The sequence below is a fragment of the Harpegnathos saltator genome, unplaced genomic scaffold (assembly GCF_003227715.2).
Source record: "Harpegnathos saltator strain DR-91 unplaced genomic scaffold, Hsal_v8.6 scaffold414, whole genome shotgun sequence".
Lineage (NCBI taxonomy): Eukaryota > Metazoa > Arthropoda > Insecta > Hymenoptera > Formicidae > Harpegnathos > Harpegnathos saltator.
In genome coordinates this window covers 111,789-134,790 of record NW_020230222.1, presented here as the reverse complement: position 1 = coordinate 134,790, position 23,002 = coordinate 111,789, and the positions used below count along the sequence as shown (strand labels likewise).

Sequence of the window (23,002 nt, the reverse complement as noted above, 5' to 3'; positions counted from 1 at the left end):
TACACCGTATGATATCTCGAAGCGAACAAACGCTATTTTTATTCTTAACGTTAACGTTAAACCGTATTAGTCTGAAGTATATTAAGGCTGGTGCCAAAGATTTGTCATCTCTCCAATTTCAATTCAATTCTCTCGCGAATATTACATCATTTTAATTGAATTTTATATAATATTAATTGATATTATTTAAAATATATAATGTAAACTAACATTATTGAAATTACATACTAATTATTAATCGTCAAGTCTTTGTCGTAAATCCTTAGAGACTGGATAATTTTTCATCGTCGATTTTATTCGACCAACGCAACGAACCTTTCGCGCCAGCGTAATACATAAAATTCAAACTAGAACTGCCGAGACCGATTGACAACTTATTTCTCTTCAGAGTGGTCGAAACGACCGTTATTCGAAAAATAGAAACGAATAGAATGCGGGTGAAAAAATGTGATCACTTATTTGTCTGTCTTTCGTTCAACAACGTCAAAATTAAAACCGGTCACTTTTCACCGTTCTAGTAGCGTCAAATCGGCCTCGACTCCTAATCGAGCGCAAGTTCGTGTATGCGCTTAAAGTTCTAGTTTCTCGCAAAACGAGACGAAATCTCGTCGATACCAACCAGTGAAAATAGCGGCCGGCAGCAACGTGTAGATACTCAAGTACAGCAGCAACGCTCCTCGAGCTTGACGCGTCTTCTGGCAGTAGTCCAGCCTTTTCTCGCTCGGTAGGCCACCACCGATTCTTGGCCCCTTCATCGTGCCGCATAGTTTTCGTTCCAACCACGTAAACGTGCGCGTTACATCCGGATTAAAGCGCGAGAAGTTTAATAATGCCTCACGTGCTTCCTTCCTTCCTTCCTTCCTTCCTTCCTTCCTTCCTTCCTTCCTACCTTGCTCCCTTCCTTTCTTCCTTCGTAGCTTTGGGCTCTCGCACACGTGACGCGAGATTTCGTAACGATCTTAACGCGCGTGCCGCGGATGCGAACTGCATTCATTAATAGCCGGCGATTGTATCAGAGACGCGACGGCCTGCATTGCGCCACGCGCTCGGTTTACCAAACGACGCGCACGAAATGACTTTTGTTTTTTAACGACTCGCTTCGTTATCACGGCACTCTCGTTCCCTCCCCACGGCACGTAGGAATTACGTTTGCAAATGGATTCACTGAAAGCTCGATCATCGAAGTTGCATTACGTGTCTTCGCGCGCGTATTACGTAGTTTCACTTAACACGCGAAAGTAGTTTCAGCTTCTTCTTCCTCGCCGCCGCACTCCTACGGTAATGTCCCGCGCCTCGGCATCGGAGTACGCGGCGGCGATTACACCAGCAATTTCTCCTTGCCGGAAATTACAGTTCAACGCAGCCGTATTTTCAAATTTCTTCGAGAAACCTCTCGCCCGTAAACTTCACGTTCGAGCTTTGGCGATTCCAGCGATCGATTCCAATGTGTTCTCCTTCCAACTCGTATTCACGTATTTCTCGTCCTTTGTTTCGTTGATCTTCATCAAAGGACATCACGATCTTTCACCTCAAGTTCTCTGCTTTCTGTTAATGACGTGAAAATTGAGTTTCCGCGAGCATCGCTTTCACCGCGAAAGTCGTTGAATGTGGTCGAGAGACACTCCGCCACGGCGTGTTCAACATCAACAAAATGTGGGTCGAAGAGCGGAATGCTAAACGCGTGCCTTATCGCAACGGAGGACTTAAATCTGACAATGTGAACGCTACGACGAGACTACGACGAGAAAAGCGAGAGAAAGAGAGGAGAGGAGGAAGGGAGAGAAAGTGACAAAGATGCGTAAATGTACATGGCGCAAGTTGCCGTGCACTTTTCGCCGCGATAACTAATTAACGAGCTTCCGTCTTTCGCTATAGCGCCTCGAACCGCATCATTAATGCTAAATTTAACGCGCTGTCACTCAGCCAGAGAAGTAAGACCCGGCGGCATGATAAATGGCGGCATCCGTTTATGCGATTTCAGCATGTCCCCGCAGCATTTGACGCTAAGATTCAGCCGCGATGCATTATGCGCCCGCGCGAATGTACATTACGTTTGTCATAAATTTTGACAGTTAATTCTCGCGATTATTCGCGTTCCGCGCAATAAAATGGATCAGCGCGACGTTAAATGGCGGTGAAACGGTCGTCTTAATTTCTGCGCCACGCCATCATTATGAATAGATAACAGAGAGTAATTTATATAGCGACAGGAGGGTCGCAATAATTTTGCAATTATTCCGCTTCTCTCTGACGCTTATATCGTTTTGTTCGCGCTCATGATAACGTAGTCAACGCGGAAATGCCGGACGAATTTGCAATTCATAGAAGAATTCTGAACTTTACTTTTCCTCTTTCGTTTTCGTTTTCGAGGAAGACGCGCGCACACAGATGGAATCAGAAATGCTCCCAAGAACTACCGTAAGTTTCCATCCGCCTTCCAGGCCACGATGAAACCAATTATTTCAAACGGCTAAATTAATTTATGATGGTTGAAGATTAAGGAGGAAAAGAGGAGAGAGAGAGAAAGAGACAGAGAGAGAGAGAGAGAGAGAGAGAGAGAGAGAGAGAGAGAGATTCCGGCGCGCACTATCTCGTTGGATGTGTCTCTATGTGGTTTAAATTCTTCATGATAAGGAGTCGACGGACGTACGACATTTCACTTTGTGAAAGAAATTGATTAAACTTAACTTAAATGAAATGGGTGAATCAACTCTGTCTTTCTCTCTATCTCTCTCTCTCTCTCTCTCTCTGTCTCTCGAGCACGTCTCTTCCCGATTGTAAATGAATATTTATCGCACAATATTTTTGTAACGCGACTGTGTGTGTTGTACTCTAATTGAGTGATATTTATTATATCTCGTTTTAATTATCACGAATGAATTGCATTTCTATCTGAACAAAATTACAATTTGGTCGATTGGTCGCGTCACTAGACACACTGCATGTACGGGGTGTTCACCCCCCTCCTAAGGGGGATTTTTTTCTGATTTGAGATTGGTAAAAACAAATAGTACTTAGCCCCCTTCTCCGTCAATCAACCCCCTAGAGTTAAACACGTTAATGTGTACGTTAATACATATACATTGGTAGTTTGATTGCAATTCACTCAGTTACTGAGAAAAAGTGAAAGAGACAGAGTCGATAATAGAGACAAACATACGACGTAATATCGCGATGTGTACTTGGATATTTACTTGGGTATTCGCAAAGCGATCTCGTCGTTGCGCGTCACACACGTGATTTTTCCGTAACTGTGACATCAAACGCGCAGCAGGATCAATCGCCAACCACAACCGCGATAATGCTAACGTAGTGATAAATTGTCGCAAGCGAGAGCGGAAGAGAGAGAGGGAGCATTAAAGTTCTGTTCGATTTTAATTAAAACGTGTAGCCGCTTCTGTAGTGAGTAACAGTGTTGCTGAATTTTATTCAGCATGTAGGTTAATTGGGGGCAGATGGATCGGGAAAGCGGCGCGTTTCGCCTCTGACCATGCTTCAAAACATCCTCGTTAATTTCCATCTAAAGGTTTCGATCCTGTGTTCCGCTAATGAGCGCATTTCGGGTTAAAGACTCATTGACATTGACTGCCGGCGCGAAGAATGATAGAGTCGCGCGACATGATCTGAAAATCGATCCCGTCCGGATTGAAACACGCAGCCGGATAATGATATTCCGCTGTTAATTAATTTGTCGATGGGCTTTGCATCGGTACGTCAACGTCACCGTCGTCGTCATCGTCGTCGTCGTCGTCGTCGTCGTCGTCGTCGTCTTCTTCTTCTTCTTCTTCCAGGCGTCTCTACGTGTCGGAGGATTCAGGGGATTATTATTCGCCGCGATACGGAAGAGAGAGAGAGAGAGAGAGAGAGAGAGAGAGAGAGAGAGAGAGAGAGAGAGCTTCTTCCATCGACAAAGTTAAATTAAACGTGTAGGATGCGCTCGTCGAGGCATACGCCGCGACACGGTAGAATCCATTTTGCGCGCGATCGTCATGAAAGAAAAGCACGGTCAGTCTTGTGCGACGTCTGAATTGATAAAAAATAACACTGATACAAAAGTGCAACCGCGGAAGAAACAAACCGGCCGACGCGTTTACTGTCGCCGATTAAAGCGCAAATATTTGCATTAACGCGCGGTATTGTTCCAATATTTGTTCTCGTGCATGGTCAGTTTTTCCCCGACGTGGCAACGTTACACGCGTCGTTTGCCCGGCGCCGAGTGTAAATAAGCCGCGCGGAGATTTGTATAAAATTAATAAAAGTAATTGGTGCAGTTTTGCGAGCGGAAGATTTATTTGATGTTGTTCACGCGTTGTTACGTCGCGTCGCACCTTTCGGGATCCCGAGATAGGCCTGAGAAATCCGTTAAAGCGGATTAAAAGCTTTCAGCTGAGCTATTTTTCGAATTATTACCCGCGCGTCTTCTCAATCGCACTCGTAAGTAACGCGTTGAGCGAACGGAGACAGCGAGAGAGATTCGGAGTTAAAATAATATCAACTTTAATCGGAAAAACGGTACAATGGTCCAGAGAAATCGCTTAAATATTGGTTCACGATGGAATGAACGAATTTGTTAGCGATGAAAATGCTGAGGGCTATGTTGCACAGTGAGATCCGCAACACCCGAAGTGTAACATTTAATTTTGACCGTTTTAATGAAAAACTCGGCAACACGGAGGCACATATAGAAAGTACTCGGGTTTAAAAATATTGCGACACGATTTTACAAGGGACGTGTCGAACCATGAAATGCGCATAAAATGATGGGCCCAATAAAGCATGAAAAATTTGCACGGAAGAGCAGTAACGTTATTGTGGACGCGCGGGAACCGACGGTGGCGAATAATCATTGTCTCCCGACCCCGTAGTTAAAATTAATTTCGTTCATAATGTCAATCAACGTATAAAATAGGGATTATAAATACATTTCAACGATGCAAAAGAATAAAGGACGCGAATAAATTCGTTGGCGACTCCGGCGGGATTTGCCGACGTGTAATTAGTGACCGAGTAACCTCATCGTGAAAATAAATTAATATAATAAAGGTACACGAGGTAAAGATAAGAGCTAAATACACAGAATTTATTTTATTGAAAATTTTGAACGCTCAGGGTTTCAGTTATGTTACATTTTTCTAATTCATGGAAAGATTTTAATTTATATTTATGACACTTTTTTCTCAGAAATGACCGAGATACCATTCGGTGACGTGATGGTTTAATTTTATCTTTCCGTTGGCAGTCTAGTTTTGAAGAAATAAAAAAATAATTACACAGATCTGACACACACACACAGATATTTGATATTAATTATCAACTACTGAGATGTCGGGGCGATCAATTGCTTAAAATGTCACGATTAAGCAATATATACGCTTGTAATCGTGTAATATTCCAACATTTCTCTACTATGGTTTTTAATTTCACTAGGAACTTGCCATGACCGACGATGTGTAGAATTTAGAGCAAAAACGCATGTTTAGAGTGAGCGCCGTAATATCTGATTTATTCACGAGGACGCGTATGCAATTGTCACAAATTGTGGGACACTGTCACTAATTAGAACATTCACTATGTATACGGCCGACTAATTGAAATGAAAAATTAACCTCCCCCTCGCGCGCGCGCGCGCTAACGCTCGCGCCATCTTCGTTATTTTCCGCCAATTCACCCCGAGACTCGCGCGCCCGGCGCGCAAATTCGACTCGGCTTCGGGTTTTGTGCGCCATGTGTATATGAATATCGTCGGGTCAATTTTAAGATGCACCGCGATGCAGACACAAAGGGTAGAGACGCCGGCCCCGCGGACAATGACAATGCTGATGCAAGACAGCAGGCGCAAATTATCCCTGGGAGGTATTATTAATTAATGCCCTTGTTAAGCTACGGAGCTTGATGGGGAACGAAGGAAGAAGCGGGAGATGCGGGCGGCAGATAGCGAGAGCGAGTATGTCGCACAGGTGCACAGGGTCGGGCATAAAACTAGGAGGAGAACACGTAAACCGCTGTCTGTGTGCGCGCGCGAGCGCGACACACGTAGGTGGTATGTGCCGGCGCACACGTAGCGCACCGCGCGAATGTACGACATGCAGCGTACGAGCACGCTGGGAATAACGAAATTTTCAGGACGAGACGAATTAAAATTCAAACACTTATATGACGTCGCCGAGCTAGGAACGGCCCGTGCGAACGAAAAGGGGAAAAACAGCGTGGGGTAATTCTCGCAGAAACCTACGGCACGCCGTAGGGGCGAGGAGGAATTTCGGAAAAAACGTAACACGCGCTCCCCTAACGCTCCCCTCCCGCCGCTCGACGCTCCGGGAAAATGGCGGATTCGGAAAAACGGAAAACCGTGACGTGTCTCGCAAACGTCGGCTGATTAAGACCCGCGGCACTTTCCTTCGATGAGTTTCCCCAACACATTCCGTGTCCAATAGGAAAATGGATCTCCTGACGATTCCTGAGGAACAAATTGTCCCCCGTTGGACGTGGCGCGCGGCGATAAAACTCGTCGAAGAAAAGCATTGTAACCTTTAATCAGCCGACCGTACGCACGTACGTCGCGAGTCCCTCTGCTCTTCCCTCTTCCCTTTTCCCCCATCCCTCTCTCTATCGCTCCTTCTTTCTTTCCCTCTCTCTCTCTCTCTCTCTCTCTCTCTCTCTCGTGTTACCTCGCTCGTCGTCGACGTAACGGAGTGTATAAAACCCCTCCGTCCCGCATACATAATTGCCAAAGTTAATTAGGGTTTCGCAGATGAAAGAGAGAAAGCGAAAGGCGCCGGCGATGAGACTTGAAATTGCGGGCGAGGAAGATGGGACGTGTCGGCCTGGCGCGTTTAAAGGATATATTAGTTCTCCAGGAGCGCGCGCGCGCGCGGAGCTCGAAACGGCGCTAAAACGTCGCGGGCGACCTGTTCGTGGTGAATGCGCCAGCGAAAAAAGGCACGGCGATTTGCGGGCGGTTCTAGTGGAGTAATTTTAGCAGCGACAGTTCAGGTGACTCTTTCTCTCTGCCTCTTTTTCCAACTCTCTCTCTCTCTCTCTCCCGCTCTTTTTTTCCCGCTTTCTCTCGTTCTCCCTCTTTCTCGAGGAGACGAAACTTTTTCGACATCCGCCCTGTGTTCGGCGTATCCTTCGCGATGGGAAAGGGATTGGCGCGGCTTTGCGATTTAGAGGACCGACGCTGTCGTCGACGCTATTGGTTTGCCTGTTTTGCTTCATAGCGTCGAAATTTACGCAGGATCGGGCTTCGTGTTTGCACACTTCCTTTCACGGATGCTTTCAGCTCTCGCGCGGACAGACTATGGGCACGTCCTTCTGCAAATTTGACGCTTCAACAGAGAGAAAGAGGGAGGGAGGGAGGGAGGGGGGAGGGAGGGAGAGAGAGAAAGAGAGAGAGAGAGAGAGAGAGAGAGAGAGAGAGAGAGAGAGAGAGAGAAAGAGAGAGAGAGAGAGAGAGAGAGAGAGAGAGAGAGAGAGAGAAGGGGAGAAACAGAGAAGAGCTATACTGACATCTGCACGAGTGTGGAATAATTAAATAATGCACAGGGTGAGGTTTAACGCGCCACAAATTCACGACACGTTTCAGGCGAAACGTTGGAGCGTTGATCACACTTTACTCGCGGTATCCCAGAGCCTCGCAGAAGAACCGTCCTCCGTTTAATTTATATCTAGTTATCGAGATCACCTCTCGCCGCTCAACTGTCCTCGAACTTGTTTGGATATTCATCGAGAGTCGCGAAAGCGCTCCGCTCAATGATATGCGCCACGTAGTGCGGCAGTAATTTGCGTAACGCGCCTTTATAAAAACGCTATTTCTAGAATAAACAATGTGTCTCTCGTCCCCGCCCCTCGGACTGTCGCGGCGCGCTCTCGACTATCATCCCCCGACTATCCTCCCTCTCAGGTCCTCTCATGCAATTGGTTTTTCGTGTTCCAAGCACTTCGCTCTGTCCTCGAAATCCTAATTTCTCGTTTTTCACTCGCTAACTCCTCACTCCCGCGCCATCCGATGGAATGAGCGGTTCTCTCCGCTTGGTGCGATGCCCACGGAACCTCGCTATTGCGTTTCGCTTGATTTCCAGCTTCGCTGACGAAGGAGTACGGAAAATGGGGACAGATTGTGGAATCTGTGTAAACAAGTCGGAGGTATGCGTACCGGCGACAAGTTTTATTTGCTTCTATTCTGATCCTCGCGCCCGGACGTTCTGATCTTCTTCTGTGTATTTAAAATTTCAAAGTGGGTCGCTCGCGCGTGCGCACGCGTGCGAGCGCCTGTCATTTCATTATTCTGAATTTAATTATAGTCGCAGAAATATTCTTTATCTCTGTCACCGTTTCTCCCTATTTGTTTGATGAGTTGACCAGATTCCCTCTACGTTTTAATAAACTCAAGAAACATTTCATCCCAGCGATAACGCTGGAAACGGACGTAAAACCTTTGCAAATAATTATGGCTGCTCGAGCAAGAGATCAAGAGCAAGAAATGCCTTAAAGACCTTCAAAAGGAGCCTTTTTTTTAAATATCCAGATATCTTTTGGAACTTTGTGCAGTATGAGTCCTTTCTCAAGATATTTCTCGCATTTTTTAACCCTTAAAAGCTATCATCAAAAGAAATCACGTTAATGCATTAATCACGTGAGATTTCACCCCAGTACATATTTTTATTTTATTTTATTTATATTTTAGAAATTAAAAAAGTCAAACAAATGGAATGAAATATTTCATTATTATTGAATTATTATTAAATGGAATGAAAAATAAATATTAAAAGAGAAGTCATTGTGTGCAGCGGATATAATTTAATATTTAATAAGATGAAAAATGGGGTGAAATTTCCCTCCAGGATATATTTCTTATTTTCAAACATCAAATAAGTCAAATGCAGTTAAATATTTCATTAGTATTGAATATTGGATGGAAAATGGGGAAGTTATTGTTAGCAGCGGACAATTTGACATTTAACCAGATGAAAACTCGCATGGACTGAAACTCCACACCTATGACAGCCTTTAAGGGTTAAATAAAAAATACAGAATAAAAAAATTACATAACGTAGCATTGTCGTCATGATATACTCTTTTATAATTCCCGATCGATATAGGGAGATGCCCTCCGTCGATATTCCGCGGCAAACAAAGACAACTTCCGGCGGCTACTTGTGTTGTAGCACGTATTACTAACAGTTTTCGTTTCATCAAACTTCACCTCGCTCATCTCTCGGCAAACAGATCACATGACTGCAAGCAACACTCCCACTCGTTCGCTCGTCAAAATTTCCGGACGCGGCACTAACCGAAAATCGACACCTCGCGGATCAGCCAGGTGACGCGTGACGCGCGACGCGCTGAGCGCGCTATCACTGTGATTTCTTTCATTCGCATCTGAAGAAACAATCGCGGCGACAGAGACGCGCACGTGATGACTGGAGCAGCGTACGAGGCGTACTAAATTCTCAAGCTCGGCCCACAGCGTGCGCCGCACGCTCTCTAACAATAAACTTAGGTAGGCCTACGAATGTACTACACGACGACCACGGCGGATGACGGACGACAACAACGACGACGACGAGTAAAATGCACACACGCGTGTGTCAGCCGCGCTGTGCGTGACGCAACAGTCGCACACACTGTGGGTGCGTGAGGCACACTAAGCGCGCGTCGGTGCGACGCGCGGAGTACTAGAGACGATCCCACTCGAGACTTTCGTCGGTGTGAGTGGTCCACACGGTGGTGGCCGGTGTGAATTGTCGCGTGTAGAACACAAGAGTGTGTGCGACACGTGTGAGGGAGTGAAATCGCCGAGATTGGAGGGCCCCGGTTGCTTAGTCGCGCTAGTGGTGGTGGTGATGGTGGCGGTGCACGGCGTGTTGTAGAAACGAGCAAGTACTTGCGTCCCTCATGAATTCGGGGGGCTCATGCGAAGATACGCACGTCACGCGCGCGCGCGCGCGCGCGTGTGTGTGTGTGTGTGGTGTGGAACTCGATAATCCGTGTATGTGTACGCGGGAAGCCCGCATTGTAGGCTCCATTCGCGGTGCCGAAATGTGATATAGCGAATCGCGCTAATGTCGTAAGGGGAGCACGGGAAGTAACGGGTTAAGTGATACGCGCGCGTCGCTGTGTGAGAGCTAATACGATTATTGCGTACGTGTTGTGCCGACTGGCATTTCCCGAAAATACGTAACTGCGCTTTGATTCTACTCGAACGCCCGCGGCAGGGCGTGTACATGTCCCTCTCGCTCTCCCGGTGAGAGGAGCGAAAATTCAGAGGGATGCTTCGTCGCGAAAGAGCTAATGGACTGACTCTATCTTGCCGAGCCGAGATCGCTCGCGAAAGACGCCGATGCGCGAGATTTGCATGAAATTAGGAACGTTAGCTCATTAAGCGAGTGTAAAGGCCATCACACACAAACGAACTTAAGCAGTAAGACGTAAGCAGTAAGCAAATCGACCAATCACAATCGAAATTTAAAGACGCCATTTTAAAACTTACGAGAATAATTGATTGTGATTGGTCAGTTTCTTTACTGCTTACGTCTTACTGCTTACGTTCATTTGTGTGCGATGGCCTTAAGAGTGTCGAGAACGATCGAAACGGGGCGAAGCGGCAAGGAGACGGGCGTGATTCTCGAAATTGACTGATACGCTGAAAACGGCATGAAAAGTCGCACTCTGAGGACGCGTAGGAGGACGCGGGGAGGAGAGATTCGGCGTGCGCGCGCGCGCGCGTGCATCGGTCAATTTAGAGGATGGATTGCAGATCAAACTCGTGGCATCCGGGACGCGCGAATGTTACACATCTCGTAGTCCGTTCGGAAACGGAGGAATACGTGCGTGCGCGCAATCGATATAAGCGATTATAATTAGCTACGCACGCCCGGCTGTTTACGTGCCACAAACACGAGAGGAAAACGATACAAGCGCGTTAAGCACGCGTCACATTATTCCGGTGTGACGGTGTGCGCGCGCGCGCGAGCATCGCAATTATCCACGATACATCAATTTATAGATGTAATCGCGATACAGAATGTGAGATAAACGCGCGCGCGATCGACTAAATAAATGTGTTCGTGACGTTCTAGACGTGACGGTAACTCGCGCGTTAATTAAAGCTCGTATCTTACTTTCGTATTGCCGGACGTCGCCGTCGCCGTCGCCGTCGCCGTCGCGTCGTATAGCGAGTTGTTCGATCTTATCGTCGTTAAACCGAATGAAAATTAGCATCGAGCAAATCGCAATTACGCGCGATTAATAATCGTCTCGATCGATTACTTCCATTTGACCGATCGTGCGGCGATTAATAATTAATTTCGCACACTCGATCGATTAAATTGCTCACAATTACCTCAATCGACTGAGACTATTAATCGGTCAACGCTCAACACACCGCCGTGTGTTGCGCTTGTTATCAGCGGCGCGGCATCATTGAAAAACGATGATTGAAAAATCGCGATGCAACAAGGGGGTTCTGCTCCCGAGAAGCGAAGAACCGGAAGTGTATTTGGCGAAGGTGCCGAGAGCGCGAGCGGCTGAACGAGCAATCGCTCGTTGAATCCGGCATTGTCCCGCTTAATCATATAAATCGCTCGTAACGGACGGCTAGTCGATGCGAGGCAAGTAGCGTTAAAGGGTTAAGGGCCGAAATCTGCGCACAGTGAAGTCCGTTTATCGGGCAACACGTAGCGACGGTATACGTGCGCGTAGCGGGGAATTCGCGCGTCTGTTCATCGACGGCGACCCGCGCAAAAGCGCAGCATCCGAGCGTGCATATCTCGCGCGCGCGATCGATCGTTCCGGCGTTGCACGCCGGTAACCACGAATGCATACAGAATTTGCGATCCATTGCGTTGAACGTGTGCTCCCCTTCTAATACAGGCAATCATAGCGGCGCACTCGTATATTCCGCGCCGCGCGGACGGCGCGGCGCGGCGCGGGATTTTGCGTCGGTATGCGAGCGTGCGCGAGGAGACGCGAAATTTCCGCGCTTGGCGGCCGGGGGAAGGATTTTATTAAGCGACCCGCCGAGATTCACCAAGTTCCCGCACGTGGGTGAATTTAAATTTCCATTACGGTTTCTTGATCACGAAAGAGGACTCGTCCTCGTCGTCGCACGTCTCGCCGTTTTGTAGGTATATTAACCTCATCACCCGAGTTTACTTACAGCTTTTCCCACTTTACCCGTCCCGCCAACTCGCTCGCTCGAGTTCTGCTCTCGCAAACGATCGTTAAAACTGTTTCTTCTGATTACCCGAATATTTGTCTAACATCCCGCGCGTGTGTCCTGGCTCTAAATTTCATGTGCTACCGGTTGCGACAAGTTTCGAATAAAATGAAAAACAGCGGAGTGTCAACAATTACAGCGTCCTGCTGACCGCGACAATTGAGACAATTACTCGCCTGCGTCGTAGAAATTGATAATCAATGTCAGATGTCTATGAGTGTCAAAACTGTACAATTATTCCTTCTTCGAAACTAGACTGTCGCGTCACTAAATGCTACTTCAGTATAATTTCGGAGAAAATATACATAAATTGGAATTTTTTATAAATTAGAAAAATATAACGTAATTTAATGGTTGCTAATTGAGACCTTCGTCTTAGTCATCTCTTGAGTTGACAATTTCCCGCTTCGTCGGTCAGAGTTGCAGTGCAAAGTATGGTGCACTGATGGCACAACGCCCCGACGATGTGTTTGTCAACACCGTTGCACGACAAACAGTGATACTTTTGGCACGCGACATTACCCGTTAGTACACGCATCATAACGACATCTATGACTTTATGTTCGGCCCGTTTCGCGACAATCCATAAAGTCCATTAATTCCTGCGATCCGTCTCGAAAGGCCAGCACGATGTTCCCCGTGTCCTTTACGCACGCTACCCGCGAAATCGCCCCCGCCCTTTTCCAGCTCAGCCGAAAACCACGAATGAGTGTTGGAACCTGCGACTCACAGCCCGACACGTTTGCACTCTCACCGGCGCGCAAACGTGTCCTCGCAAACACAATGCGAGGACTGGTGCCGATGGCTAGAGCCACAGTTAAACGTCGTCGCCGTCGTCGCACAGCGAGGCGAATAAGGTAAATCGTGGGACGTAGCTAAAATAAAAATGAAACTTTAAATTTCAACGCATTATCATCAAGGATCATCAATGATAAAAAGACTTTCCCGTTCACCATGGCAAATAATCGTTGATGTTAACAATGAAAAAATATAAAAATATAAAAATATAAAAGGATAAAAAAATATAAAAAGAAAAAATAAAAAGAAATGAGAAATTGACAACATATAAATATAAAATATATCAACAAAGTATAAACAAAATATATAATAAAAAGAATCTCAATGTGTCCCAGGATTGCTATGTGTCGTCCCCCCTCCCCCCCACTATGTGTCGTGGTCGTCGGGACGGGAGAGGAGAAGATCGACGTTTCTGTGTGTGCGCGAGTACGTGAAACGCACTGCGATGGGTGCTAGAAATATTATGCGGATAAAATATTCATGGTTATCGGAACTCGCGATCGAGACCGGCTTTATTTTCCGCGATGAATAGAAATGGTGCCACCCTCGCTGGCCTGCGAGACACAAATTCTTCTTTCCCCTCTTCAACGACGGCGGCAAGAAAAGGACGTCGTACGGGTTTGGTCTGGTATTATTAGCCTTCTTTATGTGTGGGTATGTGTGCGTGTCGGAATAATTATCCGAATATTTATCGTGATCTTGCACGGTAAGAGGTTGTTGATAATAATAATTATAACTGATAACAACCACGCGATATTAGATATCCAATGCTTGTCCGATACTCGGTTTAAATTGGCAATTCTTTTTTTTATCGTTTAGATATATATGTCTCGGTAAATAAATAATTAATCAGGACAAGACGATGAAGAGTTAACTTTTCCCGGCGCAACGCGCTTGGACTTATAAATGCATAAATTATTATATAATCAATTTCGTCGCGAGCTCTCTCTCCTTTCTCGCGCAACGCCACAAACCCTCTCAGATGATTTGTGGAACTTAATAACGGCATGTCGGGCTTTAATTGCCATTTTTGTGCGTGGCCAGATCCACGGCCGAAACGACTGGCGAGATTTGATTAAATTCCTAATTTGCGTGAGTGAAATTAACTTGGCCACAGAAAATATAAGTTTGTGGAATTAATTATCAAGGGCTCGGAACTCATTAAGGAACTATTGAAATTTTCATTAGAGTACAACTTATATATTTTACGGCGATATAATCCCTCCTGCGTTCGAAATTAAATCAAGTGATACTCCAAGAAGTTAAATATGCCGAAATGAAAACAATCGTAAAGTATAAATGTAATTTCAGTACGGAGCACGCGCGAAAGAGAGAAGATATAATATTTAGAATCTGGCAAGTTACATTAAACGTCTTCGTTGTTGGTTTAAATTTAATAGAGAATGACATTATACATCATATGTTCTCTATTATCGCAAACAGAAAAGCGAAATCTGCGAGAAATATGAAGACTTTTTGACACTGACGTGGTCTTTCCAAGCGAATAATCTCCGAAAATTATCGCTCGTCAAGCGATGAGCGGAAAGAGATGAATTTTATATAACTCATTGAAAAGGACGTTATTGCTAATGTATTATCATATGGCCATATGTAATTCTTGAATTAAATACGACAAAATATACGTGAATATGAAATATTTATGAAATCAACTGCTGAGATAATTATAAAAGGCGCAGATGTAAAGGGATATTTTAAAAAATATTCGGCCGTAAAAATCAAACGGGTGTTTCGTAGAGCGACTCTGCTTTTATAATTGATCGAAAATGAAATGTAATTAAATTGCGCCTACGTTATGCGCCGAGTACGATGTAAGCCGGATGTGCTCGCAAAATAATTGGAAATATAATTGGACAAAGATACCACAGGGGCGATAGCGCGACTACTACGTGCATTTTCCCTTTCTACTTTTATAAATCAGCTCCCCCCCACCCCTCTCTCTCTCTCTCTCTCTCTCTCTCTCTCTCTCCTATTTTATACATATAAATCCAAAAATATACCACAGATTAAAATTCAATCATCCAAATATTGATAACGCAGTCATACAATAAATCCTAACTCGCACGATCGATCGCCTCTCAGGCGCCAAATTAAATTCAATTAATCTCATATAAATCTATCGCGCATACGTGCGTGCGTGCGTGCGGTTAGCCGAAAATCAGTGTCTCGTAATTAACCCGACGTCGCTCCTCCGTCGAAAATAATTGGCTATATAATTGACCAGAAGTCTAGGCACATACGCGTAGCCGATTCGCGCGGGTCGATGGGGAACTAAATAAACCGCGAATTTACTCGTCAATCGTATCCCCCTTTTCTCACGCTCGACGACCTACAAAGAATTTACACAATGCATCACGTTCCGAGATACGGCGGAGGCGCTCTGTGAACCTGCAGACTGAACTAGTAGCTACAGTTGAGGGGGGGAGAGAGAGAGAGAGAGAGAGAGAGAGAGAGAGAGAGAATTTACTACACTCACGCCACCGCCTGATTCCGCCCTCATGGAATCCCTCCTCTATAATCGCCGTATATATATAACGCGAGCCCCTTTTGTCCGACGTTAATTTACGCATTCCACGATATAGAGCCTGATAAGAGACGATGAAAAATAGCGCACGACGTGTGCCGATGAATAACCACTGTCTTACGCCGGCCCGATGTGCCCGTGTCTTAAGATAATATCGCTCTTTACGGAGGTCCTTAAGTTAATTACGTAATGGTGGATGGCAGTTAAATTTTGTAAAAAGCGCCAGCACATGCAAATCGGTGGCGCAATAATGGCGAACCGGCGGATAAAACATGGCCTCTGTACCTCTCGCAGCGTGTGCGCTCGCGCGCGCGCGTCTCTTCTCACTATTTCTATTTATAATCCTATTCTCTTTATAAGCGCACAAGTGCGAGACCATCACGGTTGGTCCCAAATTATCCTCGTTATCGTGATATAATTAGTTTCTTCCTCTCTCTCTTCCCATCTCTCTCTCTCTCTCTCTCTCTCTCTCACACACACACACACACACACACACACACTCTCTTCGCTACGTTGTCGCGCCAGAAATTTAACCAGTCCCGGTATAATACTTTGATAATCGGAATGACATGTTTTGCACGCTTGGCTGCTCTTCATTAGTCATGTAATAAACGTGCCGTCTAACACCACGGTTATTACGTTATCGGATTAAGCGGGGTAATTAGATCTCGGAAATAAAGTGAAACACGGAATAAAGGAGGAGCGCGAATATTTGCGAGCTCGGGAGTTTTAGCGCGGGAGGCGACGACGCCGTGGATGGTTCGCGATCGCGCATATTCTTCTTAATGTAAAGTCAAATATGTTGCCTAACGCGCATACCGCGCAGCGATTATTAACCAGTCATGTTAATTCACGTTCGATCATTAAACTTCCGCCGATATATAGATATGCCGCTGCCGTACGTGAATGCTAATCGTTCCGCTGAAACGCGTTGCGCGCCCCAACATCACTGAGCGTTTGCATTAGCCAAACGCGCTATTTCCGCCCGAAAAGTCGTTGTTTAGCGAAAGTGTTTGTTACGCCCGTTTAACCGTGCATCGGCGATTACAGCGAGACGGAGAGTGCGGTTTATTACAGCGGACGAGTAGTTGCGTTAGGCGCACAATTAAGGTGAATGTGCCAATTAGCGAGCGAGTTCATCGCGAAAATAAATTAATAAATTAAAAATACGCATCTCTTGAGCTAAGTTGATTTTGTTGGAGAGCTTCAACGTTTGGGGGGCTTTAATAGTGTAATAAGCGAGTAAACCACTTGCTTCAATTAAAATAAATAATTACTCTCATAACTCTCATAATATTAATTTTCAACCCATGTTTATTAGGAGACCTTTCTCCTCCATTTCGTGAGTACTAAAAGTCTGTCCTTAAAGCCATGAACCGTTCTTTTAATCATCCTCTATATTTTTCACTTATGAAAAAAAATTTCAATTTATCTGTGATGTTTTCTAAAAAATGACTAAAGTTCCACTTACACAGTGACATGGAACACTTTATCAGCGATCGACTTAAAAGTTTTCCTTTTTTTTCACATATTAATAAATTTTATAATTTTATTAATTTTACTAATTTTATTAATTTTAAATAAAATTTTATTTAAATTTAATATAATTCATTTAAATCTAATATAAATTTTAAATTAAATTTTATTGATTTTAAATGAAATTTTAATAAATTAAAAGATTTTAACAAGTTGAAAAATTTTAATAAATTTTTTTCACGCATTAACAAAGGTGAGTAGTAATTAACCTAAAATATACCCTACAAATGATACAAAACAAGGGACGAGATGTCAATGCAATATTCACAAGCCTGAAATTCCTCATAGAAACAAGTAGTGTTTTGTGTGTCACTTATAAAGTCACACAAGATTCTCCTCAAGCGAATTTCCAGCGCGCTTCGTCCTCGCGCGGCGCGGCGCGGCGCGGCGTCTCATCCTTTCAGCGAGTCGTTGTGCAGTAGCGTCAATGTCGGAAACGTCGTGCGCACTAAAGCCTCCATACTCACGGCCGCCCGGAGTCGCGCAGAGAGCTATTACAACATCAGGGTGGTCGCGTTGAGCCTTTGATTACGCGCGCGCGCGTTCTGAGAGTTTGAATCCACGAGGAAGCGCGTAAGGTGATATTCCTGAATGGAACGGCCGGAAGTCGCGGGCCCGGTCGCATCACCGAGGAGGGCTACGCAACGCTCCGTGCACGCGCTTCGTGAGAGAACGCACGCGTTGCACCGGCCGGTTGTGCCGGTTCGCTCGCGCGGGATTCCGCGCGTCCGGCCAGGTAATGAAATACAGTAACACAATATCCGCGCGATATACACGGCGCGGTGTGCCGTTACACGACGAGAGTACCCGGACGTAATGCGCGGCCAAGGGTATCGCGTGGCATCTGGATTAATTCGACTTCGCGGAAGCTTGCGGCCGTCGCGCGCTTGCGACACTGCGCGGGTTTCTTCGCGTGTGGGTCGCTGGGAAATTAATCATCGCTCCGTCGCGACGGAAATTGCCCGCTAACGGGCTAGCAGCTTTTTCACTTGAGTAAATCGATCTCGTTAGTGCGCGCTGGATTCGGCGGCCCCTTTCCCTCACCTCCCGCGCCGTCATGGCCGCGCGGCCAGAGGCCCCGCATGTTTTAATGAGTAGCCGGCTTTGCCCGCGCGCAATTTATTCATTTGATCGGGAACGCTTTCTTCGATGTCGGCTTCGACCTCCTTGACTTCCGTTTCGCTCACGAGACCGTCCTCGCGCCCTCCCCCGTCCCTCCGCACCGTTCCTGACTCGTCGAACGATCGTCTCGCGTAAATATGTCGTTCGTCCGGAATATTTGTGAACTTGGGACTGTATTATTAATTACCGTGTCGAAGTATTTGGAAATGAATTTGAGATGCTCTCAAATGCAAGATCCGACTCTATGAATCTACCTGTAATAAAAGTATCAAAAGTAATAAAAGTATCGCGCGTTCGACTCTGGACGTTCTTACGTATTATTTTGCTCTTGAAATTTCAATGTTTAAACTTTCAACGTATTTTACATTGAAAATTTTAGTAGATTTAGACACGTGTCTCGATACTGATCTCTTGTCTTTTGCTTTCATCCGCTTTCTTTTTTTTAAATCGCACATCGGCCGATGCGTCCGCGTCGTCGCGCGGATTCATAGAGCGTTCGAGCGACATTCACTTGCACACGAACGGCTGGCCATACGGAAGCGCCATAAAGCTAATGATCCTTAAGTGATCCGTAGCACGACGACATGATGACTGTTGTGCCAGGGAGGATGGGATTACAAACGAATGGAATGGGATGGAACATCCCATCATTATCCAATGATCCACATCTCTTTACCGACAACGCAAAACACACGCTTCTGCGCGAGGGCGCGCACGAAAAGTGTCGCGGAGCGAGTTGAATTTACAGCGCAGAGCGCGAGATTGTTATCGCCGTTATATCACGCGTTCATTAAACCCGTGTCGTTTCTCTTTTTCCACCACGCGATATTTACCGCTTTGCGTGCGCGAACGATCGCATGCGCCGCATTTACATCGAAAACTCGGATTTTCCGGGCGCCGCGTCGGCCGGACTGATCCGCGGCTAAAGATAAAAGCTGCGTGGGAAAAGAATGCGGGCGACGACGAAGACGAAGGAGGAGAGGACAGTTATAGCGATCCGAAAAAAGACCATATGCGTTCGATGTCACGTGAAGAGAGAGAGAGAGAGAGAGAGAGAGAGAGAGAGAGAGAGAGAGAGAGAGAGAGAGAGAGAGAGGGAGAGGGAGAGGGAGAGGAAGAGAGGGAGAGGGAGAGGGGAAGGGGGAGGGGGAGAGAGAGAGAGAGAGAGAGAGAGACGCCGCGCGTTTTGCATCTCACGTGTCACCGTACTTGGCGACGGAAAAAGAAATTACCGACTCGAGATTTAATGCTTCTATAACGTCAACATAATTAATCAGAGGTACCATAAATCAAACTTGGGATTCATGGAAGTATTTATAATCACAAGCCGCGAGACGCGACACGGATACCAACGCATACATACGATGGAGTCGTGTCGCATCGATTCGGTTCATTTGCTTTCTCCGCTGAGAAAAAAAATGTGGTATAAAAATTTTTTGCCGAGCAAAGTATCGAGCGCATTGATCGTTTAAGATCTTGCATGACTTCATAAGAGCCTGAAATTCGTTTTTTCTCCGAATGATTCGGCAAGGCGGCGACAGGCTAATTACAAGCGCGTCTCGCGAGAGCGAATGTGTATCAAAAGCGCCAAAAGGGATCCTTTCGTAGAGCCTCTGACGCCGCTACAGTGGCCGACGCATCTCCCTAAAACGAATGCGACCAACGAGTCGGTCAAAGCTTTGTTAAACCGCACTGAACGCTCCGGCGTGTTAACGTATCAGTATGTTTGACGTCTAAACCACGAGACACCGCAAGATCGTACCGACCATCCATCAAGCTCTATTCCCGTTCTACAGGATGACCACCTGTATCTCGCTAAACAAGATTTACTCCGCTATAGATCATCCGGCATGATCGAGTGGCTCGTCCGTGTACTCGACGAAAGAAACAATTAGTCGTCGGATGATGATCCGAACAGGCCGGGCTGGGCGAGCGGGCCGGCGAAAGAAATTGATCACGTAGGATGGCCTCTTCGCCGGCTTAGCACCACTTTTCGGGGCATCGCGATGCCGATTTATTAATCCTACCTTAAATTGAGAGCAACAATCGTGCGACATCTGATCGATCAATAGGACGAATCTGCGCCGTGAGTGGCGGCTTCCCGCGGGCTCGGCTCTAGAGACCCTCCCGCAGGAAGGAATAATCAATGAGTCCGATGACGTGCGGTATTTTGTCCTTTATAAAGGAGAAAGAGAGAGGGGGGAAAGAGAGAGAGAGAGAGAGAGAGAGAGAGAGAGAGAGAGAGAGAGAGAGAGAGAGAGAGAGAGATCTGTAGCTCGAATATATTTTTACTGGGAAGCTGCATGAAAAATGTGTGAAGTAGCTGAACTTTCAGATATATATGTGTGGCATCTCGCGAGAATGGTGAAACTATTTAGGGTACTATAATATAGGGTGTTCAGAAAACAGAGTTCACAGAACTTTAAGGGCAAATAGTGTTTACAAAATGGCAGAAAAATGCTTTAATAAAGTGGGTCGGAAAATTAATATTATCGGAGTTATGAGAAAAATTATTTATTTTAAATTAAAGTAAGCGACTCTTATTCGTTTCTCGTGCCTTTGTATTTGCCTATGATATAATTTGCCTATGTTATTTATCGGTGAAGAGAGTACCATGCTTTAAAGGAATCCCCAAAAAAAGGTTTCCTCGCTTTGGCTCGGAATGTAAACAAACATCTATTTTCTTTCCACTGATTCCCATTGACGTTTCACCCACCAAGCAATTGTTAGTCACATATCTTCGTAAACAGTAAACAGTTGCAGAGAACTATGTCATGAAGCTTTCATAGTATGGTAAGAACGACATCGTGTTACTCTAATCGAGAAATGACAGAAATGTATTTTATGTATGGTGGCCCACCAGAAGCGAGTAAGTCGCTTCTTTTAATTAAAATAGATAATTGTTGATAACTCCGACAATACCTATTTTTTGATCCATGTTTATCAGGACCTTTTCGTTCTATTTTGTGAGTACTATTTACCCTTAAAGTCCTGAATTCTTTTTTTTAACACCTTGTATGTATCTACATTTTCTGCTGTTTCTAATAGCTTTTATCTTTGCACTGTTAAGACTACTGCTCAATCTCGTGAAGCCAAATTAAATATGTAAAAATATTAGTAAAATATTTTCAATAGACATGGCCGATTCTATTCCAGGCGCGCGTATTCGTTCGTATTCGCACACTCACACGCGTGTTTTTAACGTTGTAAAAGTATCGAAACTGCAACAGCGCGTCCCCTGAAGGGCCCAGAAGTTTGCCCAGAATTAATAGCGAGAGGCTTATCGAGTGTCGCAACCCGAACAACGTACATAATCAATTTATTACATACCGACGCTATAAATTTCTGCGAGAGCGGCGTTAAATCTCCCTCTAAGAAATCCCGCGTAACTTCATCAATTTCGAGAGCGACGCGTCGCCGCTCCGAGTCACGATCTTAAACAGCGCCGCGACGAGAGCATTTGTACAAATCATACTCAACGCCAAACGGATCTTTCCCCCCCTCCCGCCCCTCTCGCCATAATGAGCGCCCGTAATGATCGTCTTTAAGATTCCCGAAGTGCGAGAGACGCGGCGTCTCTCCTCTTAAAGGTTAGACGTAAAATATCAACGTCAAGGCTCACGGGCGCAGCGACGGCTCGATCACACCAGCCGAGTCTCGCCGAGTCACCGCACTTTCATAATTCAAAATTCCAGGCGACTCCAGTCGTCGTCCGGAGTCATGTGCCCGAATTGGGGCCCAGCGATAATTTATGAGCCGCAACCGCCGTCGAAGCGGGTCGTTCAATTTTTGAACGGGCCTGTGGTCGCGTGTAATATCGGTGGATTATATCGCTGGCCGTCTCTCCGCGCGAAAGTTAGCGACTTCGAAAATATCGATTCTCAGTAAGTAATACGTCTCTCACAGAGAGTCGCGCGCGAAAGGAAGATCGAACGTGTCTGGGCGCGCGAGTGCGCGCGCATCGTCGGTAATGCAGGAGAGGTTAACTCGACAAAAACATGAAACGTGACGCTTACCTTTCGGATGGCGGGACGCTGCAACTGCTCGAGATGATTCTATCGTGGCTACAATCGCACCAACGGAACGCCGTTTGCCGTGCACCTCGATCCCTCGTGATTGATCTTGGAGAAGATCGGAAGAAATACGCTCACGTCTCCCGGTGTACCTGGTCCCACGTCGAAGGTCGAAATGGACGATTCGTCACCGCGCGCTTATACATATTACGGTTACAGAGGTCACGTGACTTAATACTTTGCGCACTGTACACAACTACACTCGTGTTTTCATGCCCGAACGCTTCTTAACCAATCACGAGTTAACTCTTGTTTACACCTGCACTTGTCTACACCCGCACTAGTTTATGGAGTTCTAACCCTGAAAGCAAGCACACATTCAAGATTTACTGCAATTAATATAATCTATGGAACAAAATGAGATACAAAAACATTTTTACCTAGAAATAGCTGGAGAATAAATAGCTGATAATTTAACTAAACGCAACGCGGAATCTGACAGATATCTCTAGAAGAGTTTCGTATTAAGATTCGCCTCCGAGACTTTCGGGAAAATTAAAGAGCTATATTTTAGAAAAAATAGTAATTAGCGGGAAAAAATCTCACTCGGCAAAATGTTAAAAAATAAATAAACGTTGAAAAGGTCACCTTATCACCTTTTCTCCATCTATTTCATTTATTTATCGTTCTCTATGTCGTAAAATTATTCCATTGTATTTATATAATTCCTTTTTAACATTCAAATCTCTTTTCTAAGTGGAACAATTCAAC

At 45.6% G+C, this 23,002-nt stretch overlaps 1 protein-coding gene across 5 annotated transcripts in view; it reads right to left on the bottom strand.

Moving 5' to 3' along the window:
- The window catches only part of LOC105186125 (zwei Ig domain protein zig-8), a 117,892-nt gene extending 108,217 nt beyond the window's left edge, over window positions 1-9,675 (bottom strand). For 2 of the 5 annotated variants that reach the window (XR_003113331.1, XR_003113332.1), the window contains exons 1-2: window positions 9,206-9,675; window positions 620-1,545 (exon numbers count right to left, since the gene is read on the bottom strand). Coding sequence is in view for 3 of the 5 variants with exons in the window: in XM_025301362.1 (XP_025157147.1) it covers window positions 620-755 (136 nt within the window). In the remaining 2 variants the exon portion in view is untranslated. Of the gene's footprint in view, window positions 1-619; window positions 1,546-9,047; window positions 9,067-9,205 lie in introns of those variants that run through there. The other 3 variants (XM_025301362.1, XM_011146139.3, XM_025301363.1) reach the window with 2 other exon arrangements.
- Between the last annotated feature and the right edge of the window lie 13,327 nt (window positions 9,676-23,002).